Source organism: Pan paniscus, chromosome 15 (assembly GCF_029289425.2).
Source record: "Pan paniscus chromosome 15, NHGRI_mPanPan1-v2.0_pri, whole genome shotgun sequence".
NCBI classification, from domain to species: domain Eukaryota; kingdom Metazoa; phylum Chordata; class Mammalia; order Primates; family Hominidae; genus Pan; species Pan paniscus.
The window spans coordinates 106,542,550-106,561,510 of record NC_073264.2 but is presented as its reverse complement, the minus strand read 5'-3'; the positions used below and the strand labels follow the sequence as shown (position 1 = coordinate 106,561,510).

At 58.8% G+C, this 18,961-nt stretch overlaps 1 protein-coding gene across 13 annotated transcripts in view; it reads right to left on the bottom strand.

Annotated features, from left to right (window-relative positions):
* Window positions 1-18,961, bottom strand: part of PACS2 (phosphofurin acidic cluster sorting protein 2) — a 100,275-nt gene that overhangs the window by 11,752 nt on the left and 69,562 nt on the right. For 3 of the 13 annotated variants that reach the window (XM_055098085.3, XM_055098086.2, XM_034938293.3), the window contains exons 7-19: window positions 18,710-18,790; window positions 17,350-17,409; window positions 10,085-10,242; window positions 6,994-7,084; window positions 6,679-6,753; window positions 5,502-5,647; window positions 4,556-4,691; window positions 4,021-4,125; window positions 3,689-3,795; window positions 3,089-3,243; window positions 2,142-2,252; window positions 1,619-1,727; window positions 889-921 (exon numbers count right to left, since the gene is read on the bottom strand). In XM_055098085.3, coding sequence (XP_054954060.1) covers window positions 889-921; window positions 1,619-1,727; window positions 2,142-2,252; window positions 3,089-3,243; window positions 3,689-3,795; window positions 4,021-4,125; window positions 4,556-4,691; window positions 5,502-5,647; window positions 6,679-6,753; window positions 6,994-7,084; window positions 10,085-10,242; window positions 17,350-17,409; window positions 18,710-18,790 — 1,367 coding nt within the window. The remainder of the gene's footprint in view (window positions 1-888; window positions 922-1,618; window positions 1,728-2,141; window positions 2,253-3,088; window positions 3,244-3,688; window positions 3,796-4,020; window positions 4,126-4,555; window positions 4,692-5,501; window positions 5,648-6,678; window positions 6,754-6,993; window positions 7,085-10,084; window positions 10,243-17,349; window positions 17,410-18,709; window positions 18,791-18,961) is intronic. The other 10 variants (XM_034938297.3, XM_034938294.3, XM_055098081.2 and 7 more) reach the window with 10 other exon arrangements.

Below are 18,961 nucleotides of genomic sequence, written 5' to 3'. Positions count from 1 at the left end.
GAACGAGCCCATGGGAGGACCAGCAGGGGCCCCCACCCTGCAGCAGGACACACCTGGCCAAGGAAAAGGGGTGGCTCTGTCTGAAAGGGCAGCTTTGGGGGTGCCTGGGACTTGGCTCTGAACATGAAAGGTTGTAGGGGGTGGAGCTGCCTCGGAATGAAAGCTCTTTACCCCCATTTGGAGGTCTCGGTAGTTTGGCCCCGTCTCCAGGTAAGCCACAAGATGCTGGAAACCCCTCTCTGCTGGCCCCAGGTGCTCGAGGGAGCCCTGGGAGCCAGGCTCTGCAGTGTGTAGGGGGCCCAAGGCACAGCCGCTGACCGCCGTGTCACCAGGCCAGCTCCTTAACTACTTGCTTGGGCGTCCCCGTGTGTAGGGCGTGCACCCGCGCCCCTGCTATGCTGCTGCCAGGTTAACAAACGTGAAGGGCCTGGGAAACAGCCTGGCCCAGGTGACCCTGGTGTCCACACCAGCCACTCGTTCCTGGTTTAAAACGAGGAGGGGCTAAACCTGGCTACTTCTTAAATCAAAACCCAGGGTCAAAACAGAGAGGGGGAAAGGCCTGCCTGGCCGACCTGCAGGCTTCAGGGCTCTGGGGTGGAGTCCCAGCACACGGGCCTGGCCAGGGACAGGAGGGCCCATCTGCTGCTCTCCTGACTCAGTGTCAGAGATCGGATGGAGGAAAAGGGTCCACGTCAGCACAGAGTGACTCGGGTTGGGGCCACTTCCCCTCTCCCGTGCGGGCTCTCAGCCTGCAGCTGGTGGCCCTCAGGGCCTGACTCCCAGTCCGGAGAGAGGACAGCGGGGTGATTCAGACGTGACTCTGCTAAACAAGCCCTAAAGACCAGCCTGGGGACAGACAGGGTGGGAGGCAGACCCAGAGAGCCGTACCTTAGGGTAAAGTCAAAATGAAAATGCTTTTTCCTTTTCAGAAAGCCACCAAAAGAGAAAACAGACACGTTACGACGCCCTCAGGAGCCCTCCAGGGACCGCCGAGGGCACTCAGTGGCTCCCATCTCACTGGGGCTCCTGCGTGGGAGAGCCCGTGAGCGCTGGCTTTGCGCCTTGCACTCGGCTCTCTCCCCTGTAGTCTAGGGAAGGTGTGGGACAGTGGCGCAGGATGTGCAGGGAGGAGGCACCGGGCGGGACAGACAGGTCTCCGCAGGACTTTCGGCCGGGGGCTCCTGAGCACCGTCCTGCTCTGGGTAGGTGAGGACATGAGCTGATCACTCACCCACAGGGCCCGAGGCCCAGGGAATCCTCGGTTCCCCAGCCCGGGAAACCCAGGCTGTGGAAGGAACAGGTGCCCAGACTGGAGGGGCTGGGCCACTGCCACCCTGGCCCCATGACAGCTGTCCATTCTGTCAACTTCTTATCACGCGGGGTTTCAACATGCACAGAAACAGGTGCGGAAATGGCGCTTACTATGAGGGATCTGGGGTGCGGGGAAGCACCTGCTGTCAGGGAGGCCCAGAGCTGCCCAGCTGGCCCAGGCTCTGGTCTAAGCCCGGTGCAGGGCTCTGCGGCCCACCAGGCCAAGCCCAGCAGCGGGTGGGGAGGCCCACGGAGGGTTGGTGGCTGGCGGCAGCCTGTGGTATGGTGCCTGGGCCCACCGCGTTACCTCTTCTGCTTGTAGGTCAGCATGGCCTCTGCGATGGGGAGCTGGTGGGCACAGTTGGCCCCTGCGATGTACTGCGTGATGCGTGACACAATGTCTGGCGTGTCCTGTACTGCAGGGGGAGGAGGCGGTGGGGGGTTAGGCTGGTGCCAGGTGGGGTTGCAGACGGGGCTAAGCTGGGCCTCCCCGGTGCCCCGCCCAGGCCTCCCGTACCCCGAAGTGCGGCAGGGCTCGCTGGTTGCAGCTGAGGGGCCCTGGTGCTCTACTCTCGAGGCAGTACCAGGGCAAGTGTGGGAAGACCTGAAGGGCTGTGCCCGCCCCTTCCCAGACAGGCCCCACAGCTTCCAACATTCCAAGGCTCAGGGGAATAGGAGGCATCCTGGCCAAGGCCCCAGCAGGCCCTGTCCATGGCCTCTTCCCTGAGGCTGAGCCTGAGCAGGTGCAGGGCCTCCTGGGCACAGCATCTGGGGAAACCAGGGCCCCTTCCTCCTCGGTGGTGTGGGCTGTGGGCGCGCCCGGGCCTCACCCGCACTCTGAGCCTCCAGCTTGTTGAACAGGTCTCTCCAGGCCAGGTCCTGGAAGAAGTTGTTGTAGCGGTAGTCCACGGAGCCTAGGTACCTGGCCACGGGGTGGGAGCCTGCATGCCAGGGGTGGGGCTGGTGTCACCACGGGGGACTCGGAGCTGCAAGGCTCCCACCACGGCACAAAAGCTGGGCCACCCGACCCCAGGCCTGTGCTGCTGCCTTCCAGACAAGCCCACTTTCCTGCCACCGAAAGAGAAAGCCACCACTGCCCCTCCCTGGTGGATGCCTGTGGCCCCGCTGAAGGAGCTCCAGCCCTGAGCTGAGGTCCCAGAGCCCTGAGTGCCACTGAGGAAGGCCCAGCAGGGCACATATGACCGTGCAGAGGCCTCGGCTGGCTCAGGGCTCTGACGTCGGCATCGTGAGGGCCACACGGGAGAGGTGTCGCCTCCAGGCCTTGCTGCTGGTCAACAGATTAAGGCTGGGTGGGTTTGTTTCGTGGTAAGACACATTGTATGGACCTAAAGAAGTAATGGAGTTCGACGACACAGGACATGGACGATTTGAGAGGATTAATAACGAGCCCTGCTTTGCACTTCTGACTTTGGAAATCGAAACTGGCATAGAGTTATCACAGCGACTGATGGAGGAGACACCCAGCTCAGGCCCCTTCAGAGGGCGATGGCTTTATCTTGACCCAAATGGCTGTTTTAGGGCAATCAAGTTATCTTGCATATAATTAAAATTAACAAAGTGTTACCGTATCAAACAAACATTTAAAAACAACAAATGTGTAGCAAGCAGGGACACCACGCCACGCCACACCGCGCCACGCCACGCCACACAACACGCCACGCCACACAACACGCCACGCCACGCCACACCACTCCATGCCACGCCACACTGCCCGTGGCATCTGTGCCCAGGCCCAGGTGGACGGCGTGGTGCTCACCCAGCGGGATGACCAGGAAGCGCATGTAGCCGAGCCAGTCGGGTGTCTTGTGGGACAGCTGCTCCACAAAGAGCCGCAGGATGGCACTGAGGTAATGCTGCGCTCCCGCCACGGCGATCTTCACGGGGGTCGGGGGCTGGGAATTGCAGTTGCAGCTGCAATCCAGAGGCAGGTGGGACGGAGAGGGGACAGACGCCTCAGGGGAGCCGTCCTCCGTCCAAGGATGCCAGTGTGAGCCCAGGGGGCTCCGTGCCTGTGGCCGCTCATGCCACAACTGCCCTGGAGCTGCCCAAACCCAGGACCCCCACATGCCCAAACGTGCCCAGGCTGAGGGACCACACAGTCATGGCCTCAGCCCAGGCTTCCAAGGACGGGCCAGGAGGCCACCACTCCAGTGTGGCAGGACACCCACCAGGCTGCTGCTCCCGCCCACAACTGAGGGGAGGCCAGGCTGCGAAGAGCGCATGGGTCAGCCTCTGTGGACACCAGCCACAGCCCCAGGTCCAGGACGCACCTAGCCCCAGAGCAATGGGCAGAGGCGGGGGTGCAGGGACCCCGAGGGGTACTTGGGTGGTGAGTACAGGGTGGAGCCCAACTCACTATCTCTGTATCCGTGAGACGATGGTGCTGAAGGCCGCCTGGACATCCGCAGGAGAGCACGTGCACACCACGGGGAGCGTGTGCCTCTGCAGGACGTCGGAGAGGAACTGGCAGAAGACAGGCAGACGCTGACTTCGGCACAGCCGCCCAGGCCACCCCCAGCACCTGACCCTCACCAAAGCTCTCAGGGGCTCCAGAGACCCCAGGCACGTCCAGGCAAACCACAGCCAGCAGCTCCAGCACCCAGGTGTGCCGGGTAGGGGGCAGCTTCAGGAGCCCACTCTCCTCTGTCCTACACCCTGACCCTCCACTCCAAGAGACTGCCCCTCTACCTGCCCCTGCCAGTCCGAGGTGTTGACGAGGATGATGTTTTCGGGAAGCTGGTCATCGGAGATGAGGATGTGGTTGAGCTGGTCATACACAGTCTTCCTGGGGATCTGGAGGCACAGAGCCCTGTCCACACCCAGAAGAGAAGCACAGCGCCCATCCCCACCGCGCCAGCCCTGGTGCCTGCAGTGCCCCTGCTCCCCCTGCAGCCACAGAGGCTCGGTGGCAGGAAGAGAGCTGGCCAGCTTGGAGAACTGCCCTGGGCTAAATCAGCCAAGCAATGAGGCTGCCCTGGACCAGGGAGGGCAGCAGAAGGACTAGAACTTGCCCTGGGGTCCACATGGTCTTCCTGACAAACCAACCCATGACCCGCCCGCCCTGCTGTGTAGCAGGAGCCCTCCAAAGCCCAGGCATGCTCTGTGGCCCAGCACCCTTGGCCCCCTGTGCTTCTCTTTTTGCCCTGCTCTGGTTGGTGCCAGGGTGACCACAAGCCCTGCCTCCTGGGCGTGCCACGCCCTCCACCCCCACCTGCACCTGCACCTGTAGCTGGCTCCGGGCGTCCGGGCAGCGCTCGTTGTCCAGGCTGTTGGCCCGCTCATTCTGGGGCCGTGCTGCCTGCCGCTCCTTCAAGGATGTGCTCCGGCCCCGTCGGCCAGCCTGCTTCCCCTCGGACCTATTGGGGACCAGGACAGGCTAAGTGGCTGTGGCAGCAGGAACAGGAACAGGGGCAGAGGCAGGGGCAGGCCTGCAGTGGCCTACACATTGTGGTGGGGACAGGGAAGGGTGAGCACAGGGCCGACTGATGGGCAGTGGGAACATGGGCTGCACAGAGAGGCCACCAGCCCTGGGAGGGCCACAGCAGCAGCTGAGTACAAGTGAGGCCGTGCCTCTGATGGGACCCCACGCAGCTCTGCCTGTGAGACTGTGAGCCAGGCCAGGAGGCTTGGAGCCACCGTGAGGACTGAGCTTACCCTCCCTGCCCGGGCCAAGAGCTGGGCAGAGCCAGGTGCAGGCCAGTGCAGGGCACTGAGGCTGCCAGGGCGACCTGGCTCCAAAGCGCAGACACAGGCACCTGGGTGCCGCCACAAGGTAAAACCAGTGCCCAGACTCGCTGCTTTGGAAAAAGTCCCAAATATCACAGAAACATGAAATTGAAATCCTGGAAGAATCAAGCTGGTGTATGTGTGTCTTTTGGCTGAGGCAGGGGCTACTCAGGGGGCTGTGGGGGCACCTGCAGGAGGGCAGACACGCCTGACCCTGCCCTCAAACAGGTAGGGTGGAATCTGGGGCTGCAGGCTTGACACCCAATGCTGGGCCAGGGGGTTTGCTTCTCCTTTTTAAGAAGGACGAGGCCCTGAATCTGCTGTCTACACCCGAGGGAGCTCATCAGGCTGGACTGACACGCACCCACCCTGACTGATGCCCCTGACGGCCCCTCCCCCGACAGGTGCATCACCGCCCCGCCCCGCCGTGCAGCCCCCATCACCTGGTGGAGGGGATGACAAGGGACTCTGTCTTGGTGATCCTCCCGCTGGGCGGCAGCCTCTCCATGAACACATCCAGGGTGGAGGCCTCAGCCTCGGGGCTGTCCTCAGGCTGTCCAGGGTGCTCCCTCGGGCCTGGCACACCCTGCTGAGCAGAGACGGGCCTGGAGCCTCCCGTGGAAACCACACCCGTGCTGCGGCCTCTCCAGCCCTGTGGCCTCTGGCTCGGGTGAGGGTTTAGGCCTCTCTAGGCTGTGGCTCCTACACGTGGACCCGGCCACACGCTGACCAGGGAGCCTATAGCTGAGCCAAGTTCCAAGCACAGGGCTCCCATCCTGGCCATGCAGGGTGACCAACCCCCAACCTCCCAGGACCTGACTTGCCCTGGGCCCAGGACCTCCTAACTGAGGAGACCCCATGCAACGCAGCAGGGGGGAACCAGGCATTCCTGGGTGCCATCCACCTGAGGGTGGGGTGAGTCCAGGTGCCCTGACCCTGAAGGTAGGGTGAGTCCGGGGCACCCGGACCCTGAGGGTGGGGTGAGTCCAGGGCACCCGGACCATGAGGGTGGGGGGAGTCCAGGGCACCCGGACCATGAGGGTGGGGTGAGTCCAGGGGCCCTGACCCTGAGGGTGGGGGGAGTCCAGGCGCCCTGACCCTGAGGGTGGGGGGAGTCCAGGCGCCCTGACCCTGAGGGTGGGGGGAGTCCAGGGCACCCTGACCCTGAGGGTGGGGGGAGTCCAGGGCACCCTGACCCTGAGGGTGGGGGGAGTCCAGGGCACCCTGACCCTGAGGGTGGGGGGAGTCCAGGGCACCCGGACCCTGTGGGTGGGGTGAGTCCAGGCGCCCTGACCCTGTGGGTGGGGTGAGTCCAGGCGCCCTGACCCTGAGGGTGGGGGGAGTCCAGCTGCCCTGACCCTGAGGGTGGGGTGAATCCAGGGCACCCGGACCCTGAGGGTGGGGTGAGTCCAAGGCGCCCTGACCCTGAAGCTGGAGTGGATTTTGGGATACTCTGACGATCTGGCTGCCTGGCCACCCCTGAGGGCTGACCCCACCTCTGCACACCAGGTGTGACATGAGGACCTATATGTGGGCCCCGCCCCTCCAGGTCAGACCCTTAAAGGCAGCATTGGTGTGCCTGATGTGTGGAACGGGTGGGTGCGGCCCGAGCCTGCTTACGAGGGCCACCGTGTCAGAGACACTGTCGCTCGGCTGCCTGCCTCCCAGGGACCGCGTCTTCTCGGGCACGTCAGCCTGTGGGGGAGGAGATGGGAATCAGCTTGTGCTCAACTGCAGGTGCCAAGGCGCTGACTTCTGGGCTGGGACTCAGGGAGACCCGGGCACCTGCGTGGCAGTGTGCTGGACAGTGGGTGCAGAGTGGCTCCAGGACAGCTGGACAGGGCCCTGGGCCCAGGACATGCTGGGAGATTTGGGCCACACCACAGCCCAGTCAGACCACGGTCTGCTCTGGGAGATCAGTGTGGCCCCACTCACCGGGCTTGGGGGCTCCTTGTGGCTGCGGGCGCTGTGGATGCTCCCAATCTCCGTCTGCGAGCTCGAGTGCGACAGGCCTTCAAAGTATGGCCTGGCTCAGGGAACAGGGGTGGGGGACATGTTAATTTCCAGGACCCTTCTTGCACTGAAAGCGCAGTTCTCCCACCACACCTGGAGGGACAGACTGCAGAATCCAACGGCAGAGCAGAGCTGGGTCCAGAGAAGAGCCCGTGTCAGCGCACACCCCGCTCGCACCAGCTGCAGCACAGGGCACAGAACGATTCTGGAGCTGGCAACACTAAGTGCTGGGCCAACCTGGCTGCCCCGTCCTGGTTCTTCCACCTGCCGTGACATCAGCTGCAGGAAACACACATCCCTGAAACTCGCGGCCTTAGCTCCAGGCAAGGCTGCCACAAACACAAAGGGGCTCTGGGGAGAGCTCCACTGGCCAATCCTGCTGCAGGGCAGCCCTGGGATCTGCAGCCAGCCTGCAGCAAACAGGTGAACATGCTCGACAAAACAACAAGGGCACATCAGATGAAGCAGGCCCTTCCGGACCCACCAGGCAGATCAGACCACCCAGGCCCGTCCAGGTCCTTCCAAACCATCCAGGCCTATCCAGACTATCCAGGCCTTTCCACACTATCCACACTGATGCAGGCCACCCACGCCTTTCCGGACCACTCAGGCAGATCCAGGCCACCCATGCCTTTCCAGACCACTCAGGCAGATCCAGGCCACCCAGGCCTTTCCGGACCACTCAGGCAGATCCAGGCCACCCAGGCCTTTCCGGACCACTCAGGCAGATCCAGGCCACCCAGGCCTTTCCGGACCACTCAGGCAGATCCAGGCCACCCAGGCCTTTCCGGACCACTCAGGCAGATCCAGGCCACCCAGGCCTTTCCGGACCACTCAGGCAGATCCAGGCCACCCAGGCCTTTCCGGACCACTCAGGCAGATCCAGGCCACCCATGCCTTTCCGGACCACTCAGGCAGATCCAGGCCACCCATGCCTTTCCGGACCACTCAGGCAGATCCAGGCCACCCATGCCTTTCCGGACCACTCAGGCAGATCCAGGCCACCCATGCCTTTCCGGACCACTCAGGCAGATCCAGGCCACCCATGCCTTACCGGACCACCCATGCCTTTCCAGACCAACCAGACCCTTGCAGACCATCTGGCCGATCCAGGCCATCCAGGCCGAATGTCTCATCCCTGGTTGATATAATATGTACGAAGAAAAAGGAGGAAGGGAGACCTACAGATTCAATAAGACTTAAAAGACCTTTCACGTGAAAAAAATTTGACAGGAGGCCAGGTGCACTGGCTCACACCTGTAGTGTCAGCACTTTGGGTGGCCAAGGCAGGTGGTTCACTTGAGCTCAGTTCGAGACCAGCCTGGGAAACATAGGGAGACCCTGTCTCTACAAAAATATAAAAATTAGCTGGGTGTGGTGGCGCACGCCATTGGTCCCAGCTACTGAGGAGGCTGAGGTGGGAGAACCGCTTGAGCCCGGGTGGTCGAGGCTGCAGTGAGCCACGACTGCACAACTACACTCTAGCCTGGCTGACAGAGCAAGGCCTTATCTCAAGAAACAAACAACTCCCCCGCCCCCTAAAAAAACAGACGGGACTTAGCAGTGTCTGCTGCTCCACCCTGGGTGACAAAGCCACGTGGAAACTTGCTGCTGTGTGTGCCCATTCAAGATCATAGGCCCGAGACGCACACGCCTCTCCCCAAACTATGAATGCTAGCTGGCCAGGGCTCTGCAGATACAGCCAACGCCACGGAGTTTAAGATGGGAGAGGATCTGGGCCACAAAGATGTCTCCTATGGAATCACGTGAGCCGTTAAAGACAGAAAACTTTCTCCGGCTGAAGGCAGAAGAGATGAGGCAGGAAGGCCAGGGAGACCCAAAGTGTGAGGGGGACTTCACTGGGCCTTGCTGGTTCCGAAGGTGGAGGAGGGACCCTGGGCCAGGGTACGAGGACGGTTGCCAGAAGGCAAGAATGACCAACAGCCACCAGGTGGCAGGGCAGCCAGACCCCCATCCCGCAGCCATACGGAGCTGAACTCCACCAACCACCACGCCGGGCCTGCACTGCGTGACCTCGGAGCCCCAGTCAGGGCAGCCACCAATACCTCCACCCGAGCCCAGTGAGACCCTGGCCAAGAATGAGGCCGCAGCCTCGGGATGGCAATCTCCAGAACAGGAGGAGCAGAGGCTGTTTCTGGTGGCCACATCCGCGGTCACCTGTTATGGTGGCTGCTGGCAACTGAAGGAGCAGCAAGTTGGGCTGGGGCTGCCGGGCCGGGGCAGGTGAGGTGGGAGGCCGCTGCGTGGCTGCAGGGCTAACTGGGGCCGCGCCTCCAACATGCAGCAAGGCCACCTTCTTCGTGTTGTTTAGGTTAAAAAAGCGTGAGAGCAAAAGGTCTACCGAGCTTCCTGACTCTGACTGGGGTCTCTGGCTCCTCAGCAGCTGCCCAGAGGCTGGCACCTGCCTTCTGCCTGGTGTGCTTGCCTTCTTGCCCCCAGCTGACCGAGGCCTCCACACCCAGACCCATGCACAGAGCTGCCTGCCCTGCATCCTCTCCTCCTGCCCAGGCCAGGCCCCCCCAGCCAGCCCCTCCTCCCATCCAGCCACAGAGACACCTGCCCTCCCTCCCCACCTGCCTCTGCCTCCTCCTCCTCAGGGAGGGGCACCCAGCATGGGAGCTCTACTCCCCACCTGAGTGAACGGAGGTCCCCTGCAGTTCCCAGGGCATCCCCCAGAGACGGATCCCCTACAATGGGGTGCCACACCCAGCCCAGCCAGCACCCTGGGGGACCCCTCTCGGTCCTCCCCAGCCCAGAGCTTGTACCCCCTGGCCTATGAAAGGAAAGCTGCCTGGCTCAGTGCAGCCGTAGCCTGGGCCTGCCAGGCAGCCGCACACCCCTCCTTCCAGCCACCAGAGCCTTCCCAGGCTTCGAGGCAGCTGGCCCTGCCCACCCCGTCTCCAGGGCTGGACATGGGTCTGCCAGAGTGGCCGCAGAGTGGCCGGGGCATCTGAAATGGCTGTTCCTCCCCGCCCCGCCCCGTAGGGCTCACCGCAGCTTCGGCTTGGGGGTGCTGAGGACGCTGTCGTCATCCTCCATGTCGGGGCCGCTGTCGCTGGGGTGCTCCATGTCCAGCGTGTCATACAGGAGGTCCAGGTCCTCCTCTGCCTCGGGGATGTGCTCCGCAGGGTCCTGCTCCGAGTCCAGGACCTGCACAGGTGCCAGGCACGCGTGAGTTCCCTGCAGCGGCCCACGCTGCCCCACTGGGGGCGCCCGAGACCCCAGAGTCTGCAGGAGCAACAGGAGGCGGGCGCCCAGCCACCAACCCCCTCCGCTCAGCACGGCTGTAGTCCAGCTTCTGTCTTGGAGCTCGGGATGATCACTGAGGACCCCCGGTCCCCAGGTACCGGTGCGTGTGGCATTCCTCCACCTCCCCTGGGCTGGTGCAGTCATCTGGGCTGCCAGGGTGCACGGAGGGCCTGGGTGCAGGCAGGTGAGCTCTGACGGGTGTGGGCCACTGTGCAGCCACCACCAAAACCAAGATAGAAAGTGCTCCCCACACCCAGGAGGCTCCCCTTTGCCTTCCTCTAGTGCGTCCCCTCCCTCAGCCCCAGGCCCTGCGAATCTCACTCTGTTCCTGTACGTTCTGCCCTTTCCCGAGTGCTACCCAAAAGGAATCATGTGGCCTGCAGCTCTCGGTGGCGGGGGGAGGAGGGCGTCATCCACCCAGCGTGGCACACTTCATGTTCCACTGTGTCCCCACCCAAGTCTCACCTTGAATTGTAATCCCCATAAGCCCCACGTGCCAAGGGCGGGACAGGTGGGGGTAACTGGATCCTGGGGGTGGTTTCCTCCACGCTGTTCTCATGATAATGAGCACATCTTATGAGATCTGATGGTTTTATAAGCATCTTGTATTTCCCCTGCTGGCACCCACTCCGACCTGCTGCCCCATAAAGAAGGTGCCTGCTTCCCCTTCTGCCATGATTGGCAGCTTCCTGAGGCCTCCCCAGCCATGCTGAACTGTGAGTCAACTAAACCTTTCCTTTATTCACTTCCTCTGACGGTTCTGCAGTGCGCCACTGAGTGGGTGGACCCCAGTCTAACAGATCACCAGCTGACGGGCATTATGACCATCACAGATGAAGCTGCTGTGAACGTCTGAGTGGGTCCATGCATGTGTGTGTTCACCTCCCTGAAGTCAACACTGAAGAACAGGGGTGCTGGGTGTCTGGCAACTGCTTCCTGTGGCTGCCACACCACCTTACATTCCCCTAGCAGGGTGTGGGTTCCTGCTGTTACACCTCACCCTGTTGCATTTCATTTGTTCCAGCCATCCTAGTGGGGATCAACTAGTGTCTCATTGTGGTTTGGTTTACATTTCCCTAATGACCAGTGATAATGATCATGATGATCGTGTACTTATTGGCTACTTGTGTGTCTTTGAAGAAATCTATTTAGAAAGATCCCTATTTTTTTTTTTTTTTTTTTTTTTTTGAGATGGAGTCTCGCACTGTCAGTTGCCCAGGCTGGAGTGCAGTGGCAGGATCTCGGCTCACTGCAAGCTCCGCCTCCCGGGTTCACGCCATTCTCCGGCCTCAGCCTCCTGAGTAGCTGGGACTACAGGCGCCCATCACCACGACCGGCTACTTTTTGTATTTTTAGTAGAGATGGGGTTTCACCGTGTTAGCCAGGATGGTCTCGATCTCTTGACCTTGTGATCCACCCGCCTCGGCCTCCCAAAGTTCTGGGATTACAGGTGTGAGCGACCACACCCGGCCCCCTGCCCATTTTTTAATTGGACAATTCACTGTTCTTTGAGAAAGGGTCTTACTTTGTTGCCCAGGCTAGAGCGCAGTGGCACAATCATAGTTCACTGCAGCCTCGACCTCCTGGGCTCAAGTGATCCTCCCACGTCAGCCCCCAAAGTGCTGGGATTACAGGTGTGAGCCACTGTGCCTGGTTCTGACAAGTGATAATCACTTTATTAAAATAGTTGGCTTAAGCATCTGCAATGGTGATGTCAATCACGGCTCGCAGCTCAATTCCAACAGAGCAATCAGCCTCACAATCCAGGAAGGACCAGGCAGGTCCACGAGCTGCTTATGGATTCTCGTCTGGAAGTGATCCTGTGTCTGAGAACCTTCACCACAAGGTGTGTTTCTCTTAGTGATTCTCAAAGACTTGGCAGGCATCAGAACTGGTTCTTTCACTTTGAGATTGTTTTTCTCCGTGCCCCTCATAAGCCAGCACACACCTCCACGGATTTTACATTGCAGCTGGTCAGGGTAATTCTAATTCAAGGAATCACTCCACGGGCTCCAGAGGTGTCCTCCCGGTGTCTTTAAAAGCCGTGGCCGCGAGGCGGCTTCCTGGTCGACTTCTCAGCACAAGTGGACAGCAGCGAGTCAGGGCAGGAGTGGGCGGGCCCCAGCTCCGTGGCACCTGAGGCTGCATCGTTCTCAAAGCAATGGACAATTCAGCTTTTAACTAGACTGTCTGTGTCTTTGTTTTTCAGTTATAAGCATTCTTTATGTGTTCTGGATTCAAGCCCCTTATCACATATATGATTTGCAAAAAATATTCTTCTGTTCTACTGTTCGGTTTTCTTGATGGCACTGTTTGGAGCACAAAACTGTAAAATGTTGCTGTGGTCCAGAAAAACTTACCTTTTGTCCCTTATGCTTTTGATGTCACATCTAAGAAACCCCTGCCTAACCCAAGGTCATAAGATTGGCCCATTTTCTTCTAAGAGCTTTATAATCTTAGCTCACAGATGGAGATATTTGATCCATTTCAAGTTTTTCTTTCTTTCTTTTTTTTTTTTGAGACAGTGTCTCGCTGTGTCGCCCAGGCTGGAGTGCAATGATGCAATGTTGGCTCACTGCAACCTCTGCCTCCCAGGTTCAAGTGTTTCTTCCACTTCAGCCTCCCAGGTAGCTGGGACTACAGGCACCCGCCACGACGCCTGGCTAATTGTTTTTGTATTTTTAGTAGAGACGGGATTTCACTATGTTAGCCAGGCTGGTTTCGAACTCCTGACCTCAAGTGATCCAGGTCACTTGAGCCTCAAGCCTCGGCCACTAATCCCAAAGTGCTGGGATTACAGGCATGAGCCACCGCACCCAGCTGATCCATTTAGTTAATTCTTGAATATGGTGTGAGGTAGGGGTCCAAATTCCTTTTTTTTTTTGAGACAGGGTCTCACTCTGGTTGCCCAGGCTGGAGTGCAATGGCATGATCTCAGCTCACTGCAGCTTCCACCTCCTGGGCTCAGGTGATTCTCCCACCTCAGCCTTCCGAGTAGCTGGGATTACAGGTGCATACCACCATGCCCGGCCAATTTTTTGTATTTTTAGTAGAGATGCGATTTCACTATGTGGACTTATGCAATCTGCCTGCCTCAGCCTCCCAGAGTGCTGGGGTTACAGGCATGAGCCACCACAGCTGGCTGTAATTCCTTCTTTTGCATGTGGATATCCAGTGGTCCTAGCACCTTTGTTGAAGACTATTCTTCCCCCATGGATATCTTGACATCTTTGTTGACCATCACTTGCCCATAAATGGAAGGGTTCACTTCTGGACTATCACCTCCATTCCACTGATCTCCATGCCTGTCCCTGGGCCAGCCCCACATGGTCAGGATTACTACTGTGGTTTTGTAGTACATTTTGAAATTGGGAAGTATAAATCTTCTTTCTTCAAGACTGTTCTGTCTGCCCTGAGTCTCTGGCATTTACACATAAATTTTAGCTGGTCAATTTCTACAAAAACACAGCTGGGAATCTGATACGCACTTGAATTTGTTGAATTTGTACATCAATTTAGGGAGTATTGCCACCTTAACAAGACTAAGTTTTCCAATTCATGAACATATGACATCTTTCCACTTATTTATATCTTCTTTCTTTAAAAAATGTTTCATAGTTTCACTGTATGAGTCTTACTCATTTTAAAAATCAGGTTGCTTTTCTTACTGGGTTTTGAGAGTTTTTAATATATCTATTGGATACAAATCATTACCAGGTATGTTATTTGCAAATATTTTCTGTCAACCTGTGGCTTTTTTCTTTTTCTTTTTTTGAGACGGAGTCTCGCTCTGTCGCCCAGGCTGGACTGCAGTGGCCCCATCTTGGCTTACTGCAAGCTCTGCCTCCTGGTTTCACATCATTCTCCTGCCTCTGCCTCCCAAGTAGCTGGGACTACAGTCGCCTGCCACCACGCCCAGCTAATTTTTTTGTATTTTTAGTAGAGATGGGGTTTCACCATGTTAGCCAGGATGGTCTCGATCTCCTGACCTCATACCGCCTCGGCCCCCCAAAGTGCTGGGATTACAGGCGTGAGCCACTGCACCTGGCCATCTTTTCATTCTTTTAACAGTACCTTTCAGAAAGCAAATTTCTACTTTTTTATTGTGTTAAAAATATATAAAACATAATATTTACCATTTTATCTATTTTTAGGTGTACAGTTCAGTGGCATTAGTGCAGGATTTAAGTTCATATTTTTTAAGGCTTAGAATCTAGGTAATTTAAATTTTAGGCTTTTACATTTAGGAATATGATCCAGTCAAGCTGAATTCTGCACATGGTGTGCATTGTCAAGCCTCAGTTTTTTTGTGAAAAGATATTTTCTCCAATGAACTTGGCACCCTTGTTGAAAATCAACTGACTATCCAGGTGTGCCACCTTTTACAATGAAAAATTCAGAAGGCAGCCCTCAGCGGACGCTTTCGCTGTGAGCTGAAGCTGAGGGCTGTAAGGAACAGACTTCACTCTGGTTCCTCCTCACAGGACGGGTCCCAAGCAGAGCCCTGCTCTCCTCCTCATCAGACCCACTGTGTGGGACCTGGGCACAGGGCAGCCTGGATGCCAGTGCTCTGTGGTCAGCCTGGGGGCTGTGAACGTTTGTACCCCCAAAATTCCTACACTGAAACCTGACCACCAAGGTGCTAGAATTAGGAAGTGGGGCCTCTAACAGGTGGTTAGGGCCCGAGAGCTCTGCCCTGCTGAATAGGCTCAGGGCCCTGATGAGGGAGGCTTGAGGGAGCTTGTCAGTCCCTTTCACCACACAACACACAGAAGGTGCCCTCTATGGGAAACAGGCCCTCAGACACCGAGTCTACTGGCACCTTGATCTTGGACTCACAGCCTCCGGAACTGTGAGAAATACACTTTGGTTGTTTATTAATTTCCCAGTCTGAAGTATTTTGTTATAGCAGCATGAACAATCTCAGATGGCTGTAATCCAGGCGGTGACCTCGTCTCACTGTGCATCTCCTGCCCCCTGAGGGTTGCCGTGAAGTCCTGGGCAGGGGGCAGTGCCAGGTGTGGCGCTCCTAGTGGCCAAGACACAGGTTCAGAGCTGTGGCGGAGACGGTCTGGTCTTTTCAGGAAACGGAGTGATGGGTGAAAATATGGAAAGAGACCCCATCACTCCATAAAGTACTGTGTTGACCTGCGTGAATTTCACACAACGCTGTGCAATTATCCCTATGAAAACGATGTCCTCTCCCTGAACAGCACCTGTGACGTTGGCCCATCTTTTCACAGTTTGGGTTGTGAGTCTCAGAACCATAATCTGTGTAAGTGAAATGCATTCTGGGACTCAGTTCAGTTGCCCAGGTGAGTGCAGAACCCCGCGGTCAAGATTCAACCAAGAACACCCACCCCTGAACCCACAGGCGCTCAGCAGGGCTCAAGGAAGCCCCAGGCCAGGGAGCCGACTTGGCTAAGTCCCATCTTCAGCTGGACTTGGGAATGTTCCAATCCAAGATGCAAACCAAAAGACACAGGGGCCCGATGACCATCCCAGTGGCGGAGCTGCCCTTCCTCTGCGGCCAGTTGGTGATGTTACGCTGTTCCCAGAAATGCTGCCTGCCCCACCGGGCCACGAAGCACCTGTTTCGGCACATGCACCTGACAGCCTTGCTGAGTGTGTGCCCCAGGGGCTGAGCTGGATGCATCCCGAGTATGTTAGGACACAGCGCCATCTACAGGCAGTGTGCTCTCAGGCCGATGGGTGACAACCCTGCTTCAAGGCTGAGACGCTTAAAGGCCACCTCTCCACTTCAGGTCCTGAACCCAGGCATGTTTTTCTTCTGACATTAAAGAAACAACAAAGGCTGGGCGCGGTGGCTCACGCCTGTAATCCCAGCACTTTGGGAGGCCGAGGCAGGCAGATCACTCGAGGCCAGGAGTTCAAGACCAGCCTGGCCAACAGGGTGAAACCCTGTTGAACCTGGGAGGCAGAGGTTGCAGTGAGCCGAGATTTGAAGTTTTTTCTTTTGAGACAGGGTCTTGCTCTGTTGCCCAGGCTGAAGTGCAGTGGCTCAATCTCCACTCACTGCCGCCTTGGCCTACCAGGTTTCCTCCCAAGTAGCTGGGACTACAGGTGCACACCACCGCCCACAGCTAATTTTTGTATTTTATTGTAGAGATGGGGTTTCACTATGTTGCCCAGGCTGGTCTCAAACTCCTGGGCCCAAGTGATCTGCCCGCCTTGGCCTCCCAAAGTGCTGGGATTACAGGCATGAGCCACTGAGCCCAGCCATGTTTTTCTTTTCGGTATGAAAATTATACAAGCTCATTGTAGAAAATTCAGAGATTAGAGAAAAGCTAAAAGATGAACATTAGAAATCCATGGAATGTCAGTAGTGGGGGGCTGTCAGGTGGGGAGGGGGGTCCATGTCAATAGTGGGGGGCTGTCAGGTAGGGAGAGGGAATGTCAATAGTGGGGGGCTGTCAGGTGGGGAGGGGGGTCCATGTCAATAGTGGGGGGCTGTCAGGTGGGGAGGGGGGTCCATGTCAATAGTGGGGGGCTGTCAGGTGGGGAGGGGGGGTCCATGTCAATAGTGGGGGACTGTCAGGTGGAGAGGGGGGAATGTCAATAGTGGGGGGCTGTCAGGTGGGGAGGGGGTGTCCATGTCAATAGTGGGGGGCTGTCAGGTGGGGAGGGGTCCATGGGAACTCTGAACTTTCTGCTCAATTTTGCTGTAAACCTAAAACTGCTCTAAAAACTAAAGTCTATTTATAAAAAAAAACACACACAAACTAATGGTTACATCCCCCTGAAAATGACTTTCCAACTTCCAGTGTATTCACGGCTTGTACTTCAGCAGAGACCCAGCGGGTGACCTGGAGCCCGGGAGGCAGTGCCACTGTCACTGCGCCTCGCAGACTGTGCGATGCTGGCGGGGCCGTGCAGACGGGGAGCGGCAGAACCAGACGTGGCCCGGAGACAGACCCCAGAGGCCTCCTCCCGACCAGGCGCTGCCGCAGGCGTGGGGGCCGCGAGCAGAAGGCGCGGCGCACTCACCTCGTCGGACACTTTGAACCTCCGCAGCAGCGCTACCACTTTCTGCTTGAAGTTCTGTTGCTGCAAGACAGGCGGTGCAGAGTCAGAGCCGCCGCCGGAGCCGCAGACCTGCCGCTGGAGCCCCTTCCTCAGGCCCAGGCCGCGCCCAGGCCCGCCGTGGGAGAGCAGCAAGGCCTCAGCACCAGCCACGCGGATGGATTCGCACGTGGCTCCCAGAGGCTTCCCAACAGGCCTGAGGCCTGACAGTTCCATTCCTGGCCAAGGGGGACCTGGGGAGGCGTGTGTGGACTCCATGGTTCTTCCAGAAGCCTCTGCAGCCCTTCCCAGGCTCACGGGGCCCTTCCCTCAGCACCCCCTCCCGGGAAAGGCCCTGGCCGACCCCAGAAGGAAGGTGCTGGGCACCCATGTGGGGTGGGCAGGTGGGCGAGTGTGGGGTGGGGCGTGCTCCAAGAGCCTGAGCCCCATGGGTGCCTCGTGCCACCCTGGACTGCAGAACCTCAGCTCCAGCCACTGGGTGAGCGGGACCCTCAGCCACCCTCTCGGGGACCAACCCTACAAAGGCAGCCCACGCCCTCCCTTCACAACAGTTGGGCCCAAGGGGGCCCTGGAATGGAGGCTCAAGCTGGTGTTCTGTGCAGCGGGGGCTGCTCTCCAGGCCAGCAAGACACAGCTTCACCACTTTGGGAGCAGCTTGCCCGTCCCTGGCACCGTCTGCCCACAGCGCCCCCTTGAATGCTGCCAGAGGAGGCGGCGGTGTCCGGGCTGGGCTGTGCCCACGTCCCTTGTCAGCACCAGGCACAGGGCTCCCCGCCCACCTGCGCTGGCCTCCCCGGAACCGTGCCTGTCCTTGGGGTGTCCAGGCGCCAGGCGGTGGACCCTCTGTGCCAGTGCCGGACACGGCCTCTGAGGAAAGAGCTGCCTGAGCTTTCCTCAGGGAAAAAATGCCAAACAGCCCTGCCAAGCTCCTGGGGACCGTGGAGGTAGGTAGGCCAGATCCCAAACAAAAACGGGGGAACCAGCCCACTCAGGTTATGTGGGCACCTGACGGGACAAAAGGGAGGATGGCCTCCCGGGGGCTCTGCACATGGCGTGAGCCTGGCAGCGAGGCAGCCTCCCAGCCTTGCTCAGGGCCCACTGAGCCTGGCGGCCACACAAGGCTGAAGCCAGGAGATGTGGCGAGGCAGGGGAGACAGGGGCACCCGGCAGGAGACTGGCAATCAGGGGGTCTGCCACGGGACATGCTGCTGTGACCTGGGGTGAGATCTCACCTCCCACGGCCCTGTCCCCCCCACGCCCAGGCTCCCGGCGTCCTCCCCCACCCTCGCCTTCCCCAGCATTCACAGAAGCAGTCTCCACCGACCCTGGCCATGGACGTCGCTCTTACAATCGATCTCCGCTGCTTCTTCGGTTTCCCCACGTCAAAGTCGTCCTCGTCCAAGTCCTGCAGAGACATATGCAGTGGCTGAGGCCACGGCAGCCTGCATAGCGCTGGCAGGACCCTGCCAGCCTCAGCGTGGGCGATGGGAGAGGCCCGGCACTGAGAGCCCACCTGCGTCCCAAGACTCTCAGAGCCACCTGAGCACAAACTCGGGCCCCTGGGGTAGGGAGACGA